Source organism: Abramis brama (genome assembly GCF_963993115.1).
Source record: "Abramis brama genome assembly, chromosome: 1".
Taxonomy (NCBI): Eukaryota; Metazoa; Chordata; class Actinopteri; order Cypriniformes; family Leuciscidae; genus Abramis; species Abramis brama.
In genome coordinates, this window is record NC_139963.1 from 40490317 (window position 1) to 40510981 (window position 20665).

Consider the following 20665-nt stretch of genomic DNA (forward strand, 5'->3'; position numbering starts at 1 on the left):
CGGATGGATGGAGTGCTTTTAGAGGGTCTTAAGCTTTGAATATAAACCCGCACCCATTAAACCTAGACGGGGGCAGTCTTTAATCCCAGATAAAAACAGTTAATCCTCTCTATCATGCAGCGATGATCTTTTATCATGGGAGACAATTATTGGAGCAGTGACATCAGTATCAGTATCAACAGAGACCTCCTGACACCATCAGTCTGTGTTTAGGTTGGTAACTCTATTGAAATGATCAATGGATTTCTAAAAACCTGCAGACAATAGGTTTAAACAATTGTACAAATATGTACAAAAATAGGACTCTTTAAAAAATTAATTATTATTATTTAACAAATGGTCAGTGAAATGATTTTTGCTTATTGGTGTGGTTGAATCAGATCATCGAATGTCAGCATCAAAGACATTGGTTAATAAAGTGAGATTAAAGTCTATTTGTGTTATGTTATTTAACTATTGCATGTTTGTGTAATATTCTGAGTTTACATTTCACTCTTCATTCATTTTGAGGAATACCGAATGTTTTTGTGCGAGTGATATGAGTAAATGGTCACATTAGTCTAGATCTACAATAATCATCATGTTCACACACAGCACACACAATGCCTCTGCATTTACTCCTGATTTCTCTCAACATGGGGACAGGAGAGCTGTCAGTCAATAAATGGGAAAACAAAGTAACTTGTGTTACTTTTTTGAAAAAGTAACTGCGATATTTTGTTGTAAATTTAAAACTAATGCATCACTTGTTAGTTGTCTATTTGACAAACTTGTTATGCGTTACCCCCAACACTGCTCAAGCATCTCTTTCTGGAATGAGGTATAAGCAAAATTTATTTAGAATTGTTAACAAATAGACAACAGACACTAAGAGCCAGTGAACCACATCCACCGATATGTGATAACGTAACAGTAAAAGAAAAAAAAGTGCACAAGTTCAGAGCATGAAAAACAAAAAGACACCTATACTGAGATAAAACATTTCATGCCTTCACCAACACGGGGGCAGAAAATATCACAAAACCTGACTGAAAATCAGAAATGGACAACTGTGCCATAAGCAGGCTTATCTTGCAAATTCCTTTTTTCCACATTGTGCAGCTTTACAGTAGCAGTAAGACAGTAAGTAAAGGCAGGTGGTACAGTGCGTCTCAGAATCCAGGGTGATCATTTGGTCCAAAGAAGTCTTCAAATCACATCAGAACTTGATACGACTGATGTTCAAAGGGTGTAAGGCAAGATTTAATCCATATATCTGCACATTTTTAAGACTCCGGCAACAGGTCCTCAAACAATTTCACATATATCATCGTCTCATATATATATAATTTTTCTTTTAAATTAAGCATCAGTCATCAACAGCATGAATATATATATACACATACATATACCACCAGTTTAGCTTGGGTAATTAAAATGACTACTTTAAAAGCAAACAATCAGTAAGCTAGATCTAAAGGTCTTTTCACTGGTCATTTGAGAGAATCCTAACTTCAGAGTATCAGGTTTCACAGGAGTTCAGTGGGATGAATCTCTTCAGGGATGTGCTGCTAAACGGCTGCAGGCTTGTCCAAATCCCTCAGGTCATTCAGAAAGCTGGTTGGAGTGACAATGTGAGATGATCCTGCAGAAGAAAACCAAATTAGACATTTTAAACAACACTGAAGACAATTAATGCTATCTTCAACCCAGCTCTTGGAGACCCACTGTCCCAGAGAGTTTGGCTCCAACCCTCATCAAACACACTCGAACCAGCGAATCAGACTCTTCCAGATCACAATTGGTGTGAAATCCAGGTTGGATATAAACTTTGCAGGACAGTGGGTCTCCAGGAGGAGGGTTGAAGTCCTCTGTCAAATGCAGAAGTAATCTCCTCTTACCAATCAGAACCTCCCACTTGCCCTCGGTGGCCCGGGTCACTTCATAAGCACAGCGCATCTCAGAATGGGTCACGCCGCCAATCACAAAGATGATGAGGCGAGGGCCGCTGCGGTACTCCGTGGCAGTCTTGTTCTTGTGCCAGTGTCCAAACCGTGCACTGCTGGAGTAGGGTTCAAGAGAAATGTCAGACCACAGGACGATATTTGACATTGAGGTGAAAGACGTCTTGCGATATCAGCATGAAGGAGTTGAGTTTGTGGCAAAACATTTCACAGTGCTTGCATTATGTTGTTTTGTCTCATACTCAGACAGCAGAACTGAAGTGACATTCGTTACAAGATAGGGCTGTCACGATTACTCGTTTAAATGACTGATTGATTGCTTAAAAAAATGATTGATCGCATACCCATGCCGTTTAACCAGCAAAGCTAATTTACAGCAGCGCTAATTTAATTCCGTAAAATAGACACGCAGGCCAACATGGTATGAATGAACAATACAAAACTTTTGCCTACAACACATGAACGATCTGTCCATACAGGATTTTTTTGAACAAATGTGCACAATTATGCAGTTTTTTTCAAATCCCACCATATGGCTATACAGACACTTAGAGGTCTCTATAAATGAAAAGAACATTTAGGCAAATATGAGCCTTTACTGTCATATAATATCAGGGACATTTCAGCGGATTCACTCCGCATTTAAATGCGGTTATCTCTCCTGACACTGCAGTATACATGGCCGTTGATCCTCTTAGCAGCATGAAAGATAAAACTTTTATTAAAATTGCAAATAGATTATATACATAAAGCGAGCAAAGAGCACTCCCTTAATGGCTGAAACTGTCAATCACTTCAGTCGCTGCAAATCGCGTTGTAATCAGAAACCTTTGACGTTCACTGCGGAGCGTGAACACAAATAAGCACGGGACCGTTTGAAAGCAGTTGCCTATCAGTGGGTGCCGAGTTAGTCTTGGGTATTGGACCAGCCCGTGCCTATTGATTCCTGACCCGCACCGCAAGTGTGCAGCTTATCTATTGGCTGTGAGAAGTGCTGGTACCTGACTGTAGTTGATGTGGTGGTGGTGATGGGGGCGGGATCAGACAGGAACGGCCACAGCTTCCTGTCACACTTGTCATCAATGATGTTCTGCAGAGCAAGCCGAATTTAAATAAGAATCATTACATTCTTATACGATTATAAAAATCTTACGGACACAGCGTTTCCTGACCTCCATCACATCTTTCAGGATGGGCGTCCACCGGGAGAGCTGATATGTGGATTCTGTGCGTTCTTTCCTGTCAGGCATAGTCTTACCAGAATTAGTGCCCTAAAAGACATGACAGAGAACAGTTTGGTAATGTGTTATCATACTGATCTTCAGCAGCTGTTTCCTATGAAGAAATCAGTACAGCTCCTATGTTCCTGAACAAGGAAAGACTGAAATTTAAATTAATGAAACATCATCATTTTACAGACATGAATGATAATTGTGAAATATTATTATTTAAAAAAACTGTTTTCTATGTGAATATATAGTAAAGTGTAATTTATTCCTGTGATCAAAGCTGTATTTTCAGCATCATTACTCCAGTCTTCAGTGTCACATGATCCTTCAGAAATCATTCTAATATGATGATTTGATGCTCAAGAAACATTTCTTATTGTTATTAATGTTGCATACAGTTGTGCCGCTTAACATTTTTATGGAAACCGTGAAGCATTTTTCAGTATTGTTTTTTATTGAGTTGCACGATTAATCGTTATAAGATGGCGTTCTAAGTTCGTTCTAAGCACATAAAGAACGTTCGTTATAAGGTGACGTCAAAAATCCAAGTTCTTATTCCTCAATGATTCAACTGGGTCTATTAAACCTTTGACAAAACCACACCGGAACATTCAAATTTGCGTTTGCGCTGCAGCTGAGCCAGAGAGCCGTTTCAAAATAACGATTGTATCAATTCCATCGTTATACCAGTAGGTGGCGACAAGTGACTGTTAAAAATGTATTCAATGAATCATTCAATTAAGAAATTCTGATTCGCCCAGTAATGAAACAAGTGTTTACGAGTGAGTAATTGAATCATTCATTCAAACAGATTTTTTTTTTTTATTGTTAAAGTTAATTAAACATTTTTAAAATAGACTGCAGCAATTAACATTCTGTCAGAACTCTTGATTAGATTAGATTAAAGTTTTTTTTTAAAGTGTTTATATTTTGTATGCTGCATGGTTTCTTCTTATATGCTAAATGTTTTATTGCACAGCACTTTGGTGCAACTTTTAAATGTGCTATAGAAATAAATTTTGACTTGACTTGAGAAATTCTACTAAATGACGTTATTTTGTTCAGTTGTCTGTTCGGAATCATGGGAGAATCGAGATCTCTATTTGAAACATAAAAATCGTGATTCTCATCATTACTGAATAAAAGTATAAGTTTCTTAACAAAAGTATTAGTTATAAAAACATTTCAAAGAAGCAATGGCATCCTAAATCTTACTTTTTCAGGCTGGTCCAGTTAATGCACATGCACATTTAAAAGTAAACAAATCTAACAAGGTGACTGCCTCTTAACAGCCATTTCTACAGTGTGATCAGTGTCTAACTCGGTTTTAAACATTTTATCATAGTTAAATCCATTCTGCAGATTTCCCCATAAATTCAGCACAACACATTGCACATGGGCCTGTTTTCAGACATTAGTGCGTCTCATCTTACCCCAGCGATGATGGGGCAGCCCAGGAGCTGCAGGTTGGTGATGATGTTACTGTCCTTCTGCACGTTTGCGTGCTGGATGAGTTTTGTGAGGTTCTCTTCACCAATGCCTGTGTGTAAGGATGAGTCACTTCTGCTTAATTCATTCAGAGCTTAAGCTGTCAGCTTTCAATAAAGTTATACGCAAATGCGAGTGTTCATACCCTTCTTCTTATGGAAAATGTAAAGCAGTATGATGCGGATTTTGTCGTAGGGTTCGATCTCGGTGTTGAGCAGAACGGGGACGATACTCTTCATGGCATCTTTGAGCGGTTCCCCCTCAGCATCTGAACCCATGGCCAAGTCCTGAGGAGGGAAACACAAAACCACTTCTGAGAACAGGAAAGACTGAAAAGTAATTTTTTTTTTTTTTACAGACATTGAATGATAATTGTGAAATATTTGTACAATTTAAAATAAGCGTTTTTTTATTCGAGTATATTTTCAAATGTAATTTATTCCTTTAATGCAGAGCTGAATTTTCAGCATAATTACTCCAGTCTTCAGTCACATGATCCTTCAGAAATCAGTCTAATATGATCATAAACATTTCTTATTATTATCAATGTTGAATGTTGCTTTTTCAAAAGAACAACATTTATTTGAATCAGAAACATTTTTTAACATTGTATGCGTCTCAACTGTCACTTTTGATCAATGTAACGCATCCTTGCTGAATAAAATGATCAGTTTCTAAACTTTTGAATAGTAGTGCATGTTTACAGTTTGTTGCATTACTTCTGAAAACAATGGAAGCGCATTTAAAGTGAAAATATTGAACGTTTTGATGGCCCCATTTGTTTGTTAAACTCATTTAAACATCTTTGAATCATAAAAATCATACAAATGAATCAGACAAACTAACTATTTCCAATGCTTTTTAGTAATAAATCAGCAGAATAAGATGTTCACGATGTTAATTTAAAGAAAACAAGGGAGCGAGATTATGCATTTAATATTTTACTGCCGCGGTAAAACATATCCACACTACCAATTGTGTGAAATACCAATTGTGTGTCATTTTTGTGCTTTATTTATTTATATATATACAAAATTTGGCTAAAATATCCAGAACTTCACCCCCAGATGTTGAGGCAGATATTTACATAACAATTACATAAAATTATATAAGTTGTGAGTCCATCAAAACAAGAGGAAGTTGAGATTATCCATCAGAAGGCACCAAGTGATATAAACACGGCACATAAAGAACGGCATATGCTGCAGTCATGTCCAGACATTAACCAGCTGCTTATAATACCTCCACACACAGAACGGTGCACTTAGGGAAAGAAATCGCCCATCTGCTATACATAAAACGGGGAGATGGCTTCCTGTACATTATTTTATTGCAACAGATCAAAGTTCAACTTCAGTGCACAAGCTGTTGCATAAATTGACAATAAGAAGCTTAGAAATAGTAGTGAAAGATAGTAACAGACCCTCTGAAATCAACATAAACATAAACAGTATAAACTGCATTTCATCAGAACATATGGTTAAATGTAGCCTCACAAAATATTTCACTAACTTTAGATATTAAACTCATAAAATGAAATAATACTGCTAAATACAGTGATGGAATCTGACAAAAGCAGGCGGCACTGACCTGCTCCACCGCACAGAGCTTGTCTAATGTGTTCTTGAACTTCTTCATGCAGGCATCAGCGAGGTTCAGATGAGTGGAGTACTGTCGACAAACAACAACACGTTAAAGTCGTCGTGACTACACACAAGCGTCAGGGGAAAAAGGGAAGCTGTGCTATGTGAGAGAGAAGTCGTACCAGGCTTAGTTCTTTCTGGTACTGTGGCATCTTCTTCAGCATCTGAGACAGATCTTTGATGTTGGCCTGAGGGAAGACGCATCAATGACACTTCAGCATGAATCAGGTGCAAAAGAGAGCGTTTGTTAAAAGTCAATTTGTTTGTTCTTTTTCATCAAGATTTCAAAAAAAATTTGCTATTTAGAAAACGTGGTTTGTTAACCACCCTCGTGAAAAAGAAGTGCGATTAATTGTATTGAATGCGCACTTGTCGTTTACTTCAAATATTAAAGTCCCCCTGTAGTCAATAATTGTATCCCTTAAAGACTCATTTTTAATCACCAAAATGACATATTTAAATGTTTTTTTTCCCGAAAAAGAATTCCTACATGAGTTAAAATAGCCTGAATGTAACTCTACACCCTTGCTTCATTTAGTATACGCAGTCTCATGAATATGCAAATTTGCCCACGCCTCCACTCACTCACACCAGCTCAGATTACCTGATCAGCTCGCTCAACTTTACTGTAATAAACGCTGCACAATGGCAAGTGGAAATACTGGTTTAATTCAGCCATATATGTTTGAATCAGAAACTGATTCAGATGAAGAGCAAATTATACAGGCTCGTACTCAAGTCGATGCATCAGAATGATAATGTGTTTTATGTATCGCTCTCTACAATGTCGGACACATAACGGTAATTGATACGATTAACCTTTTGCTTGACTACGTTATCAAACAGCTAATAATGTGTTGCTAATGTTACACAAACCATGTTCCTGTTCACCATCTCAGAGTCTGACAGCCGTCTTTAAAAATCTGCATCCTTAGAAACGCTTTGAAAGTCAGTGGAGAAAAGTTCGGGATTGGTTACGTGTTTGTGATGGTAGGAAACAGGGGCGAGATCAAACCGGGTTTTTGAGACTGTCTTTTTTCACTGCAGTTTTAAGGAGAAAATACTCAGCAATGGTGTTGACTGATGAATTTGCACATGGTTTGTCTTAAAGTATATTAAAAACACCACAGAGAGTCAGGTTGCTTAACATAGACCGCTTAACATAGTGATTGCTTTCAGGAAATGATGAGACTTTCAACCTGCATAACAAAAAATATTTCTGTAGAGAATCACCTATTGCACCTTTAACCAAGATCTGTAATAAGCGTTAGTTATTGTGTTATTCATAATGCATTTACTAATGTTAACCTTATTGTGGAAGTGTTGCCATATTTTATTACTTTAAACCATAAACCATCATAAGAAGTTTAACTGTCAATGCAAATACATCTGAACTTCTAGATAACACTAACACGTTGGATGAAGTGCGGTGTGACATCATCACTAGTGGACAAAGAATGTGTGTTTACCTTGTCTGTGTTCATCCTCTTGCTCTCACAGAAGGTGCGCAGCAGCTCCGTCACTTTCCTGAAGCAAAGCAGAAGGTGTGAGCACAAAAGCCCATCAGACAAGCAGGAAAGGTAATGGTTGATCTGCTCTTACTTGGTGACGTCTGCTATGTGCATGTGCCGCAGCTGCACCCACAACTCGTCGTCCTCGTCCAGCAGCACTTCCTTCTCTCGAGCCTCGCCGATCCCTGCCGTCTGATACCTGCCAGCAACATGCCACAGTTCACTGGCTAACAGTAATCATTTCATACATCGCTGGTCAGATTAACTGCTCAAAAGTTATATTGGGAGCCGGTAGACAATCACACACTTGTAAATGTCTTGCTCGATGTCCAGCAGATCGTAAGCCATGGCCTGAAAGGTGAGCTCATGCAGGATTGGAGAGATGGGATCATATCCACGGTCCACTATAAGCAGCTGGGAGCGAGCTTTATCTGTGCCCTGTCAGTCAAACAACACACAGGCTGTTAAACTGCAGTTCCTTACAGTGAGCATTTAAAGAACATGCAAACCAGGGTTGTGTATCAGTATATTAGACAGGTTCCAATGTCAGACTTAATCAGACATCTGCTTAAAGGCACACTATGTCATTTTTTGTCGCTAGAGGTCGCCTATTCAAAGCAAAAGCGTAGCTTGATGACGCTGTGATTTCGGCTCGAGAGCAGTGGAGTCATATATGTGGGGTAACAGTTTAGATATATTTGAGTGTGTTGAAAGTTATGTTATAATGCTACTCTGTGTGTTCGCTACTATGCGGCTACTATATGAAACACTTGTCACACACTGCAGCGAGCTAGATCGATGTTAGGTATGGTAAAGCATGGTACTCGCAGTATATCAAGAAAACAAGATTTAAAAAATAAAGACTAACTGTGTTGAGCTGTATAACAATGATTAGTTTTCTGTCGATGAATGTATCCAAACAGTTGCTCACCTGTCTAATAAAACACATAATGTATTAAAGCGACTTTGGTGTTAGAAACATTTGGGATAATGTAAGTACACAAATCAACAAAATATATAACATTGTTCTAGTGGTTTTTGGATATTTTAATCCAAAGATCTTACATATTGTGCCTTTAATACTTGCTTGTCTGTCATTTTTAATATATATAGAGCTATCAATTTCTTTCACAAATACTTCTAAATATCTTTTTTTTTTACGTTTTTGAAAGGAGTCTCTAATGCTCACCCAGGCTGCATTATTTGATCAACAGTAATATTATTACAATGTAAAATAACTGTTTTCTATTTGAATACATTATAAAATGTAATTTATTCCTGTGATGTCAAAACTGAAAACCTCCAGTCTTCAGTGTCACATGATCCTTCAGAAATCATTCTAAAATGATGATTTGATGCTCAAGAAACATTTATTATTATTATCAATGCTGAAAACAGTTGAGCTGCTCATTATTTCTGTGGAAACCGTGATAGATTTAAGGATTCTTTGATTATTATTAAGTTCAAAACAATAGCATTTATTGGAAACAGAAATCTTTTATAACATTCATTATAAATTAATTTACTGTCACTTTTGATTAATTTAATAAATCCTTGAGGAATAAAACTATCAATTTCTTTCTTTAAATAATAATAATAATAAAAAATCTTACTGACCCCAAACTTTTGAATGGTAGTGTATAATCAGGCTCCAAAATAAACGTATCCGCCATGAAACAGATTTTGTGGGATTTCATTAAAAATGTGTTAACAAATTTTTATTAGAAATGTGTTAAAATCATGTAACAAATTTATTATTTAGTTGTTTATTCCTTGTATATTTATCAACAGCGTTTTTACATCAAAAAAGGTTGGGCGATAAGTTTAAATTGTTAAATTGCAATTTAAAACACACAGGCCTGGTTTCACAAGCAGAGCTTAGATTAAGCCAGGATTAGGCCTTAGTTCAATTAGGATATGTAAGTAATATGCATGCCTCAAAAATTATAATATTATTATTATTATTATTATTATATTACTATATTATTATTATAAAATATTATTTAAGAAACATGCCTTAGAAAAAAAACATAACTGGTGTTCATCTTGAGACAAAACAATGGCAATCTTGACATTTTTAATATCAGTGCAAGTTTCTTTCAGTTAAAACAGCTCAAACATGTATTTTAGTCTGGGACTAGCTTCAGCCTTGTCTGTGAAACCGGGGGAGTATATTGCAATACCTAAAAGATCAGTTCAGTAACAAATTGTTTCAGTTTATGCAATATCTGGTGTTGTCAGCCAGGGGAGTCTTGGTTCCTTCCTCATCTATTTAAACAACATCCTAGGGAGTTCACATTTGGCTTGTTCACTGGAGGATTTTAACTTAAGGGACAATTTTTATTCACCTTTTCTCTACTTTATTTTTCTTTTGTCTGTAAAGCTGTTTTGGAACAAGCGCTGGTGACTGGAATTGAGTTTAATAATAATGTGAAATTTCATCAAATGAAATGCAGGATCAGAGAGAAAACAGATGAGGGGTTAGAAGTAAAAAAAAATACGACAAGAACACAGATGCAACAGAACACAAGGAGATAGCAAAAGCAAGACTCGCATTGACACCCACCTGAACCTCGAGAAAATACCAGCTGGCATTGGAGAACAGGAAGAAAAAAAACAGAGAGAAGAGAAAATAGTCCAGAAAGCAGAGTAAGAGATGATACAACAATCAGGAAGTGTCACTTTGAATTGAAGAAACGGAAGAAAGTATTTGTGTGACAACATATTAGAAGGCGTTTATAATATATATATATTATCTCACCTCTCCCATACTGGGATTGTCTGCTTTATGTGCATTCAGACGGTCCATCACCATCTCAGCCAAGGTGAAATTCTCCTTTGGGCCCCTTAGAGAAACAAAGTTGGTTTACACTTACACTTCAAACCAATCATGTTACACCAGGAAACAAAGTCTTGACACGTACTGGTGGTAGCGGATGGCAGGGTATTCCTTCAGTGTGTCACAGAGTGTGGCGATCTGCTCGGCCATGGCCTCCATCATCCTGCTCCTGTCATCTAGATTTGTCTGATTTGGGCTGTAGAAAGTGTGGAAGGAACTAGGGTTGTCCAGAGAAAACACCTGCAACAAAAACCATTCAAAAGTTTGGGCTCAGTAAGAATTTTACTTATTTTTTTAAAACAAGAAATTAATCCTTTTATTTAGCAAGGATGCATAAAAGATACACCATGTGACGTTTGGCCCTCTAACGGTTAAAAAACAAAAATGCATGCATTCTACGTAAAAACACTTTATTTTAAGGCGACGTAGTTACATTGTACTTACTCTAAGTATTAACTACATGTTCTTACTATGGAGTCACAGTTAAGGTTAGGTTAATGGTTAATTACTTGTAATTATGCATAATTTACTGTTATTACTATAGTAAGTACATGTAGTAACGTGTAACTACGTCACCTTAAATTAAAGTGTTACCAAACATTGTTTTGGTTGTGCGGATGAACACAATTTCCCACAAAAACCTTCCCGCCAGGTCTAAAATATAAACACCTATAATAGGCCAACCATAGTGAATCAGGGTAAGACAAAAACATGCTTTGGAAGAAGGATTGATGATGTATGAGCGAAAAAATAGTTACATAGTGTGTAAGTGACAGTGAAGACATTTATAATGTTACAAAATTTCTATTTCAAATAAATGCCATTCTTTTAAAATGTCTATTAATCAAAGAATAATGGAAAAATTGCATCACATTTCCACAAATCTATTAGCAGTTTTCGACACTGATAATACAAATCAGCATATTAGAATAACTTTTTGTATGGTAGTGTTAGTGTATGTGCTTGTTACTCTGACACGCACCTGAGACTCGTACGGTATGAAAGCCACATTGATTTCCTTCAGGGTTTTGATGACCTTGGCAACCTTCGACCTCCCGATCTCAGCAAAAAGCCCATCAGGACAAGCTGTACAATTTACAATACAGTTAATACACAAATCCAGATCACACAAGAGTAGGCAACCAAAATAGACTGTATTCGAGCTGAAGCAAAGCTAATAGTGAAATGAATAGCCTTACTGTCTGTAAAGAAGATGTGCGCTGCTTTGTATGTAAGGCTGTCTCTTTGAAAATCACCGATTAGAGATTGAATTGACTGGAAAAACAAATATGAGACCATTTCAACATGCTTAAGACCATGAGTGTTAACAAAAATGATCAAAGAGACGTTAACAACACTAGGCAACACATTAACACTTCAACATGTGCTAGTAAAGATGGCTCACCTTTGGCACAGGGGAGATGAGGTAAATGGCCTCCAGACTGGGGATCGGCTCCCTCCGCTTGTTAATGTCCTCTACAACTGTGAAGAAAAACAGGAAAGCTCACATCTTGTGTTCTTAGGTCAAGATTGCATCGAGTGGTTCATAGGATAACCAGTGAAGTGTAACAGACACATTATGCAATAAAAACATGCTAATAAAAAAATCATCATTCACACTTTAGTATCTGACACTGGTGACTTTAAAATGGAAAGTGTTTCATAGTGAAATAGTGAACTGATCTGTGAAAGAAAAGAATAAAGAAAAATTAGATGTACTCACTTGTAACGCCCTCCGCCATGATGTCAGACATCTTACAGCAAGAGGACAGAATCCGCATACTGATGTGATCCACGATAAGAACCTAAATAAACACAACCAAGATACACAGAGTCAAAGTCATTTGCAAACAGATTAACAACTACATAACTTCAGTCTACTGTGCTAATATTATACTAATATTATTACCTTCCATTCTCCATCTTTCTTAACACTCTTGATGACGCCACTGAGGATTTCTACAGACAAATACAATCATGTATATCATGTATGGAGTTTAATACAGGACAGATATATGGAAAATCAGGATATTTATGGCATTTACAATGATGAAGCGTATTATGATGATAAGCTTTCGTTTGCTGAAGCAGGTTAAATGTCTTTCTGGACTACCGGAAATAAGAAATAAATAACTGACGGTCCTTAATTTGTGTTCCAAAGATGAGCGAAGATCTTACAGGTTCGGAACGACGTGAGGGTGAGTTATTAAAAACAGTAATTTAATTTTTGGGTGAACTATCCCTTTAAGATTTGGTTCTTAAATTACCTGCCTGGTTAATACAGGTTTATTTTGTGTAAGTGAGTAAATATATAAATACATTCAGAAATGTGTTTATTATTTCATACAGAGGAGCCTGCAAAAAATGCAGACTTGTTTCTTATCCAAATATAGTAAGTGTTATATTGTCAAATTTGGCAAGAAGGAAACATTTAAATGTAAATAAAACATAACTCTGGTGAAATGCAATAGTAATATATTAATACTGTGTAGGGTGTTGTGCATTTTCTCAAGAGTTACATAAAAAATTTACATTTCCTGCTGTGTGTTTTTATAATGTCCGGCGTGATGTTGATCACAAGACCACAATAGCCTACACTTTCTAAATCGTGCAGTACAAACAAGTCTATTATCCCCTCCATTAACATAAATGACATTTCTGAGGAGTAAACGTGTTGGGTAAAGTCATTAAACTTTCCTGAATTTGTACTAAATGAAAGTTCAAATTTCTGTAAAAACTTGAGCAGCTCATACGGAAGTTTGGTCCATTATGACGTATTGAGCGCTCATTGTACACCTGTTGCTATGATTACATATCACATGACAGGGCAATATGTGAATATTTAAACACTTAATCATTATATATAATGTCAGTAGATGTTTTAAAGGCCGTATTGTGAGATTAAAACAAACTTACTCTCGTTTGCGAGCGCTTTTAGTCCACTCGGGGCCATCTTGACACTTCCCTGTTGACAGACTCCAGCAGGGCTGTGAAGGCAGACTCTCCCACACCCTGATGGACGAGAACACCCGGAAGATACAATTCACAATAAAAGTCCTCGAAGATGTCTTCTTGTTACGATGACTTGACCAATATTTATAGAAACTATGGTTTCTTTTAAACGAATTAAAGACTAAAAGCAACAGCAACATTAACATAAACTAGGCTCCATCTCGTTTTATACTGGGGCTAGTTGCATAAACACAGTTAGTGTTTGGAAAAGTTACGTTTAAAGTCCTCATGAAATCAAAATTGATTTTTTTTTTTTTTTACTTTATGAATATGTTAGCCTTACTGTTATCTATAAGCTAGTGTGCTCCAAAACAATGACAAAATGAAATGAAATGAAAATCACATTTAGAAGATAAGCGCTCAAAACTTACAGTCTACTTCCATCAATATTTATCAACGATTCTGATGACATCACTCTGCACTTCAGCTTCTCATCAGACTTTCTGTCCAATCAAATACTCTCTAGAATCTAAAGCGTCCTGCCCCCTATATTATGAATAGAGACTGAAGCTAAGCAGGTCTAATGTGCGAGTTTGCGCTGGCCAGAAAACATATCAACCCATTTTGATTTCTGCACAGAATGCTATATTTTAAAGCGATATGGAGGAGATTAGGAGGAGAAACGGTTAGAGATTGGTGGTTAGAGACTGAAGTTTATCTGCAGAGCTCTTACTATCTGGCCTCTGTAACACTCACCCCCCTAAACCTCACTCCCATCTGGGTCATCGCCAGTGCTTGAAGTGGGGTAAAAAAGGTGCCGGTACTCTCTTGCATTGGCAAGTAATCACGACATTTGAGATTTGTACAGTGAAAAACAAAACTTGGAGATATTGCTGGTACAACAACAATTTATTGATATTTATTAACAACATAAATGTATTTAAACAAGTCGTGTGTGTGTGTGAAAACGGAACTACTCCAAGTCTGCAAGTCCAAAAATACATTTATGGTGAGATTACTACATTTTATTTAATTAAATGCATTTAAAGTGAGATTATTATATTTTCATGTCATATTCTGTGTTAAAGGGATAGTTCACCCAAAAATGAAAATTCTGTCATCATTTACTCACCCTCAAGTTGTTCCAAACCTGTATGAGTTTCTTTGTTCTGCTGAACACAAAGGAAGATATTTGGAAGAATGTTTGTAATCAAACAGCTCTCGGTCCCCATTGACTACCATAGTATATCTACTATGGTAGTCAATGGGGACCGAGATACTATGGTAGTCAATGGGGACCGAGAGCTGTTTGATTTTTGGGTGAACTATCCCTTTAATTTTGACCACGAACCATGCGTTGTCACTTTAATTCAGCGCGTGCAGCACAGCGAAAATAGACTTGGTGCAGAAATGATCGTTGCACTGCTGTATACGCACCGCTCCTGGAATGTATTGCCGGACCGCATGCGCGTGCAGTGTGAAAGCTCAAACCTGTTAATATGGGTGCGGAAAAAAATAAGCACCGCATACGCATTGCAAACGGAGTATATGTGAAATGGGCGTGACACTGACGCTTTTTTTGTCAGTGGTAGAGTACCGGCTACATGCGTGAAGTAGCGGTACGCAAGAAAAAGTGCAGGTACGCTTTGGAGTAAAATGCAGAAGTGCCGGTACTGCGTACCGGTGAGTACCGCCCCACTTCGAGCACTGGTCACGGCACCAATGTAACCCCTACTCGCCCCACTCCAAGCGGGATTCATCTCCGACATGGGAGGCGGGTGCGCTAACAAGGACGTTAAAGACCGCAGTCTGTAGCGTCAGTCGCCAGTGTGCCTCTTGAGATCAGGGGAGTGAGGTTTACCTGCACAGCTCTCACTTTCTGGCCTCTGTTACACTTGTATTGCTTAAAATGGCATACAGACACTAGATGTTCATTTAGCAGCATACCATCTAGCATGGAATTGCTAATTATGCAGCCTCGACTGTTGTGTAATAGACGAAAGCATAGCCTTTAGGTTCGCTGTTACTTTTCGTGCACAACTCTGTTTGACAGGATTTCCCCAAAACACAAAAAAGTTTTGTACAAACAATGTCATTTAATAATTATATTACCGATTCCACTTTTTCTCAACGCAGAATCCAATTAGCCCAACAGGATACACCTCAGTTTGAGCTCCGAAAAAAATCAGCATTTAATGCAATGTGCATTTAGTGCGACATAACATTACCTGTTGCTCCAGCACCAACACACAAATATGGGTTGATATACAGGATTTATTTTCCAGTTTTATGGCCTTGTATGATATCATTGTCATCATCATCAATAATCAGCCAACATCAGCTGATCTCATTTTTTCATGGCTTTTTTAGCTACAACAATTGTACTTTATAAACACACAATTACAGCAGCCAGAAAAATTTTATATCAAAGAGTCAAGGGTCAAGAGCACAACTAAAGCAAACGCTAACCACCATCATGGTGACTTTAAAATGCGAACTATGATTTAATTAAAATGGAAATTAAATAAAGTAAATCTGGTTAGTTTTAAGTGAAGCTGGTAATAAGTGTACGGCCATGCATTTCACCTTTTTGTTTGGCAAAATGACATCAGCAGAGGTCAAAATCTTGACATCAAATTGACATTGACACTCTGATGTCAGTATGACTTTCATTTTTGACCTATTTCGTGACGTAATTTTGACATCAAGGTGCCCGCTGGGTCCTTAGTATTCAATCTTGATAGTTTTATTTTCAATTGAATTAACTGCCAGTTCAAAGCCAAAGTGCATTGTGAGTGAGGAGGTTATTGCTTTATTTATCAAGTTTTGTTTTCTAATTCAGATGACTAATTTGAGGCTAATTTCTCCATGATAAATGCTACATATTTCGTTGATCTGCCCGCCAGGACACACCAGTAGCCTACTGGTTAAAGATACTCTAAAACACAATGTGAAGATTTAAATTCAAGAAAACATGACCCAGAAGTTGAGCATTTTCTTTCTCTGTGACCGTTTGGCACATCAGGCACGTAATGTTGCTCAACATAGGACTGTAATGGTACAAGTCTGACATCTGTGCCTTTGTGAAAAGGAATTTGGGAGCAATTTTGAACAGTTTATAAACTATTCAAACTATTTATCGGTTGATTTATTTTCATCATTTATTGATAATGATTGTGCAAAAACGTGTTGTTTAGTTAGACTACTAGGCCTATAGATGTTTGTACCTGATATGGTCAGAGAGAGAAAAAAATGCGCTTCATGTAATTTCTCAGAGAGAGAGACATTACTCCTTGGGGAAAGAACATCGAGACCTCGTTTATCAGAACTAATTGAATGAACAGCAACTGACCTTTAGATATTTGTTGTCTAATTTGTTGTCAATGTAATTATATTCCTCCAGGAGGCAGCGTTGCACAGTGTTTCCAGAACCTACATGAAACAGAAGCCTAGCGTAAAAATCTCAATAGATAATACTCTATTTTAATGTTTCAATATTAGTAAAGCAACAAGACATTGAGTACACTATCCCCGGTTTCACAGACAAGGCTTAAGCTAGTCCCAGACCAAAATTAACGTTTGAGCTGTTTTAACTGAAAGCAACTTGCATTGGCATATCTTCAAATATGTCCGTGCCATTGTTTTGTCTCAAGGTGAACACCAGTAATGTTTTATTCTAAGGCACGTTTATAAAAGCTACTTAAATGTCCTAACTGAACTAAAGCCTAACCCTGGCTTAATCTAAGCCCTGTCTGTGAAACCGGGCCTATATGTATTATGATTTTAGTGTGAAACAAACTCGCTTGCTAACAGTTTCTGTGTAATATCTAGTTTTACAACTTCATTGCATGACAATGAATGCATTAACGCCAAAAACACTAAAATGACTGTAAAAATGATGCTTTAAACAGTTTTACATCTTAAATACATGTTTTAACATAAGAATGGATCTAAATAATTTGATACATATATTAGTTTCGTATCTATTCACTCCCATTGTAAGAATCTCAAAAACATACATTTTTGCTCTTTTTAACATACAAGGAAAACAGGAGTCTGAATATTTTTTTTCTGGTAATCAGCATTATGCCACAAATGCTGTCGACTGAGATGAACTTGCATTGAACCTAAATTATTCCATTAAGCAAACATCTGTTATGTAGTTTAAATAATACTCTTTTACAACATGAATATATATTATGACCAAACGTATAATAGAATTAAAAATGAATAAAGAATGACAGCAGACAAGATTAAAAAAGAAATTATTTTTTTTATTTTCAAATTGGAAAAAAAAAATCAACAGCAAAAACAAAAAGCGGTGTTCTTATTTATTCACTAAGAAAGTAGTTACACACACACTGAAGTCCAACCACTCAATTGTAACATATATTTACAAAAAATATATACATTTTCCCACCCGTTTATTAATCTATGTCCAGAAACAATAAAGATTTAACTATATGGTCTGACACTTTGAGAGAAGCATTACAGTGTTTTCCATGTCACACATGAAGGCTTGATCTCAAGGTTGTGATATGACACAATAGCATGTGATGTTGTTTTATAGTCATTCCTCAGACTCCATGGCCATCTGTTTCAGCATCTTCTGCTCTTTCCGGTTTCTCATGCGCTGTTTGAAATCCTCCAGTTCTTGCCTCTGTTCCAGAATGAGAAACGGCACAAGTAAAAGAGAGCATGTGGCACTGCATCTCGCTTCTCATATATGTTATATTCACTTCCCGGCCGTGTTTGGATTTAAATAGGCAAATGCTTAAGAGTATATGATTGGAATGGTTGGGAGGAGCATGAAGAATCATTTTCACACATGAATCGGCACCTCTGAGTCCAGACCTTAAATTCACTGAAAGTCTTTGGGATGTTCTGGAGGAGACTTTACAGAGTGCTGGACTCTTGCACTGACAATACAAGATCTTGTATGCAGAAAATGTATGCACCTCTTGATGGAAATAAATGTTGTGATGCGTCTTCCTACATGGTTGTTAAAGAAACGAAAAGCTACACACTCCATCAATTAGGGTTAGACGAACTGATGCCAAACATATAACATGAAAGAAACATAATAATCACTGCAATAATGATCCAGTCATAGACTCTCAAGCATTTGCCTATTTAAATCCAAACAGCAACTTTTTTTGTGTGTATATGTGTGTGTGAGAAATATATATTATATCTATTATCTACCCAAATATCTGTTGTGCGCATCAAATTAAAGAGGAAATACTTACATGCATTTTCTCATCAGGTGGGAAAATCTCCCTCTGAAAAATGTGATAATATATTGTGATCATACAACAGCAACTGAATATAGGAAATGCTAAATAACACACATAAGAGAAACTCCCTAGTGAAACCAGAATATGATTTTAAAACAAAGAGAGATCCCCAAAAATGTAAGTATCGTCATAACTTTAAACAAATGCTGATATTGTATTATAAAATATTTACGTATTAAATGAATAATACTATAATAATTGACTTAGATTATTAGGGCAATTATAAACCTTTCGCTTCACGATGTATTCCTCAAAATACTCGGCTTGGTTTGATATCCAAAACATCGCCACTGGAAACGACAGATACACCATCATCTGTGTAAATAAATAAATAAACACTGCATATTCATATATACATTCACTTTTTTATCGGTTATTCACATAGCTAGACAGGCAGTGAGGAGCAATACAGTGTTTAGCAAAGTGGGACGTTTAAAGCGTCTGCACGTTTTTTTTTTTTTTATTCATTATGTATCTCCCCAAAGTTGGTTTAGTTTGTGTCTCTATGTTTATATAGACAGACCGGGGTGCTAACAAGTCTAAACGTAATCAAACTCACCCTAAAAACCTCTATTTTAACCCCCATGTCCTACAGCTTGACAGTCACGCATGCAGGCACTTCCTGTTTTTAAGATGTCAAAATAAAAGTCCGCTCTAAACACGGCAGTTTCATTCTTACGTAAGCCAGCGGCAGGCTTATGAAACAGCGTGCAATAGACCTTATTCACAGCAGCGCCATCTTTGATTTTTAATGGGAATGAAAGCGAGGCTGTGAGGGACAGACATGCTTCTCTTCAATGGGCAGTAGTGTTATTTAATGTGTTTTTGGATTGTTCTGCTCACGAAACACTGGAAAAAATATATTTCCAAGAAATTTCAGTTGACAAAAAACTCCTGACAATATAAGCTGTGTAAAATTGTAAGTAATCTAGGAGCTTTATACAGCGGATGCCATTGGAAACAAGGCAAGACTATCCCTCACAGCCTCACTTTCATACCTGTCATGGCGCTGCTCTGAATAAGGTCTTTCGTTGACCGGATGCTGGTACATCAACATGATGATGTAAGCATGCAGTAACTTTACATCAGATACACAATATCAAACTGTAAGACCAATATTCGCCTCTGTTTAACCACATCTAAAGATATTTGAAGACAATTAAATGGTTAGTTCGTCTAAAAAATATGTCATCATTTACTCACCCTCATGTTATTTTATTAAACATGATACATTTTATTATTATTATTATTTTGCAAAGCAAGTGTATTCTCATGTTGTAAAGACACGGGTGAGTAAATGACAGAATTCTCATTTTTTTGGGTGAATCACAGAAACTGCCAAGAAATGTCCGGGTCATATTTCACCCCAAATCAAAGGGTGAAAAGTACATTAAATCTGCTATTGAAATCTTAAAGGGACAGTTCACTCAAAAATGAAAATGTTGTCATTTCCATGCTGTTCCAAACCTGTACCAGTTTCTTTCTTCTGTTGAACACAAAAGAAGATATTTTGAAGAATGCTGGTAACCAGACAGTTGAGTGATTCTGTGGAGTTACATTTTGCATTTCAAAACGTTAAAAAAAAAAAACAAACAAAAAAAACTACCTTTTTTCTTTAAATTACAAAAATAAAATAATTCTTCATAGAATTGTCAACTCTGTCACATATTGTCAACATTGTTACCCTGGAAACAGAGTTTGACGGTAACAGAATTGACCATTTTAATCTTTTTAGTAAAAAACTCCACTTGCTAGCATAAATG

At 36.7% G+C, this 20665-nt stretch overlaps 2 protein-coding genes across 2 annotated transcripts; both read right to left on the reverse strand.

Annotated features, from left to right (window-relative positions):
* Window positions 1-816: 816 nt before the first annotated feature.
* On the reverse strand, window positions 817-13665 carry stxbp2 (syntaxin binding protein 2). Its single transcript, XM_084113802.1, has 19 exons — window positions 13570-13665; window positions 12563-12612; window positions 12377-12458; window positions 12059-12135; window positions 11853-11928; window positions 11636-11739; window positions 10739-10893; window positions 10576-10660; window positions 8122-8252; window positions 7906-8013; window positions 7773-7830; window positions 6426-6491; window positions 6251-6331; window positions 4806-4947; window positions 4606-4712; window positions 3116-3214; window positions 2945-3033; window positions 1881-2041; window positions 817-1624 (listed from the first exon to the last, which is right to left on the reverse strand). The coding sequence occupies exons 1-19, from the start codon at window positions 13604-13606 to the stop codon at window positions 1551-1553; spliced, it is 1782 nt and encodes a 593-aa protein (XP_083969928.1). The 5' UTR covers window positions 13607-13665; the 3' UTR covers window positions 817-1550.
* Window positions 13666-17858: 4193 nt separating this feature from the next.
* Window positions 17859-19555, reverse strand: pet100 (PET100 cytochrome c oxidase chaperone). Its single transcript, XM_084088620.1, has 4 exons — window positions 19462-19555; window positions 19131-19217; window positions 18855-18887; window positions 17859-18265 (listed from the first exon to the last, which is right to left on the reverse strand). The coding sequence occupies exons 1-4, from the start codon at window positions 19486-19488 to the stop codon at window positions 18176-18178; spliced, it is 237 nt and encodes a 78-aa protein (XP_083944746.1). The 5' UTR covers window positions 19489-19555; the 3' UTR covers window positions 17859-18175.
* Between the last annotated feature and the right edge of the window lie 1110 nt (window positions 19556-20665).

Bases quoted from the DNA above. Each gene is read 5' to 3' on its own strand.
- pet100 (XM_084088620.1), bottom strand. From the start codon at position 19,488: ATGGGGGTTAAAATAGAGGTTTTTAGG. The intron at 19,218-19,461 runs GTGAGTTTGATT...TTATTTACACAG, and splicing joins TTAAAATAGAGGTTTTTAGG to ATGATGGTGTATCTGTCGTT. The intron at 18,888-19,130 runs GTTTATAATTGC...CACATTTTTCAG, and splicing joins AATACATCGTGAAGCGAAAG to AGGGAGATTTTCCCACCTGA.
- stxbp2 (XM_084113802.1), bottom strand. From the start codon at position 13,606: ATGGCCCCGAGTGGACTAAAAGCGCTCGCAAACGAGA. The intron at 12,136-12,376 runs GTGAGTACATCT...TTTTCTTCACAG, and splicing joins CATGGCGGAGGGCGTTACAA to TTGTAGAGGACATTAACAAG. The intron at 2,042-2,944 runs GTACCAGCACTT...ACCCTACTCCAG, and splicing joins ACCACATCAACTACAGTCAG to CAGTGCACGGTTTGGACACT.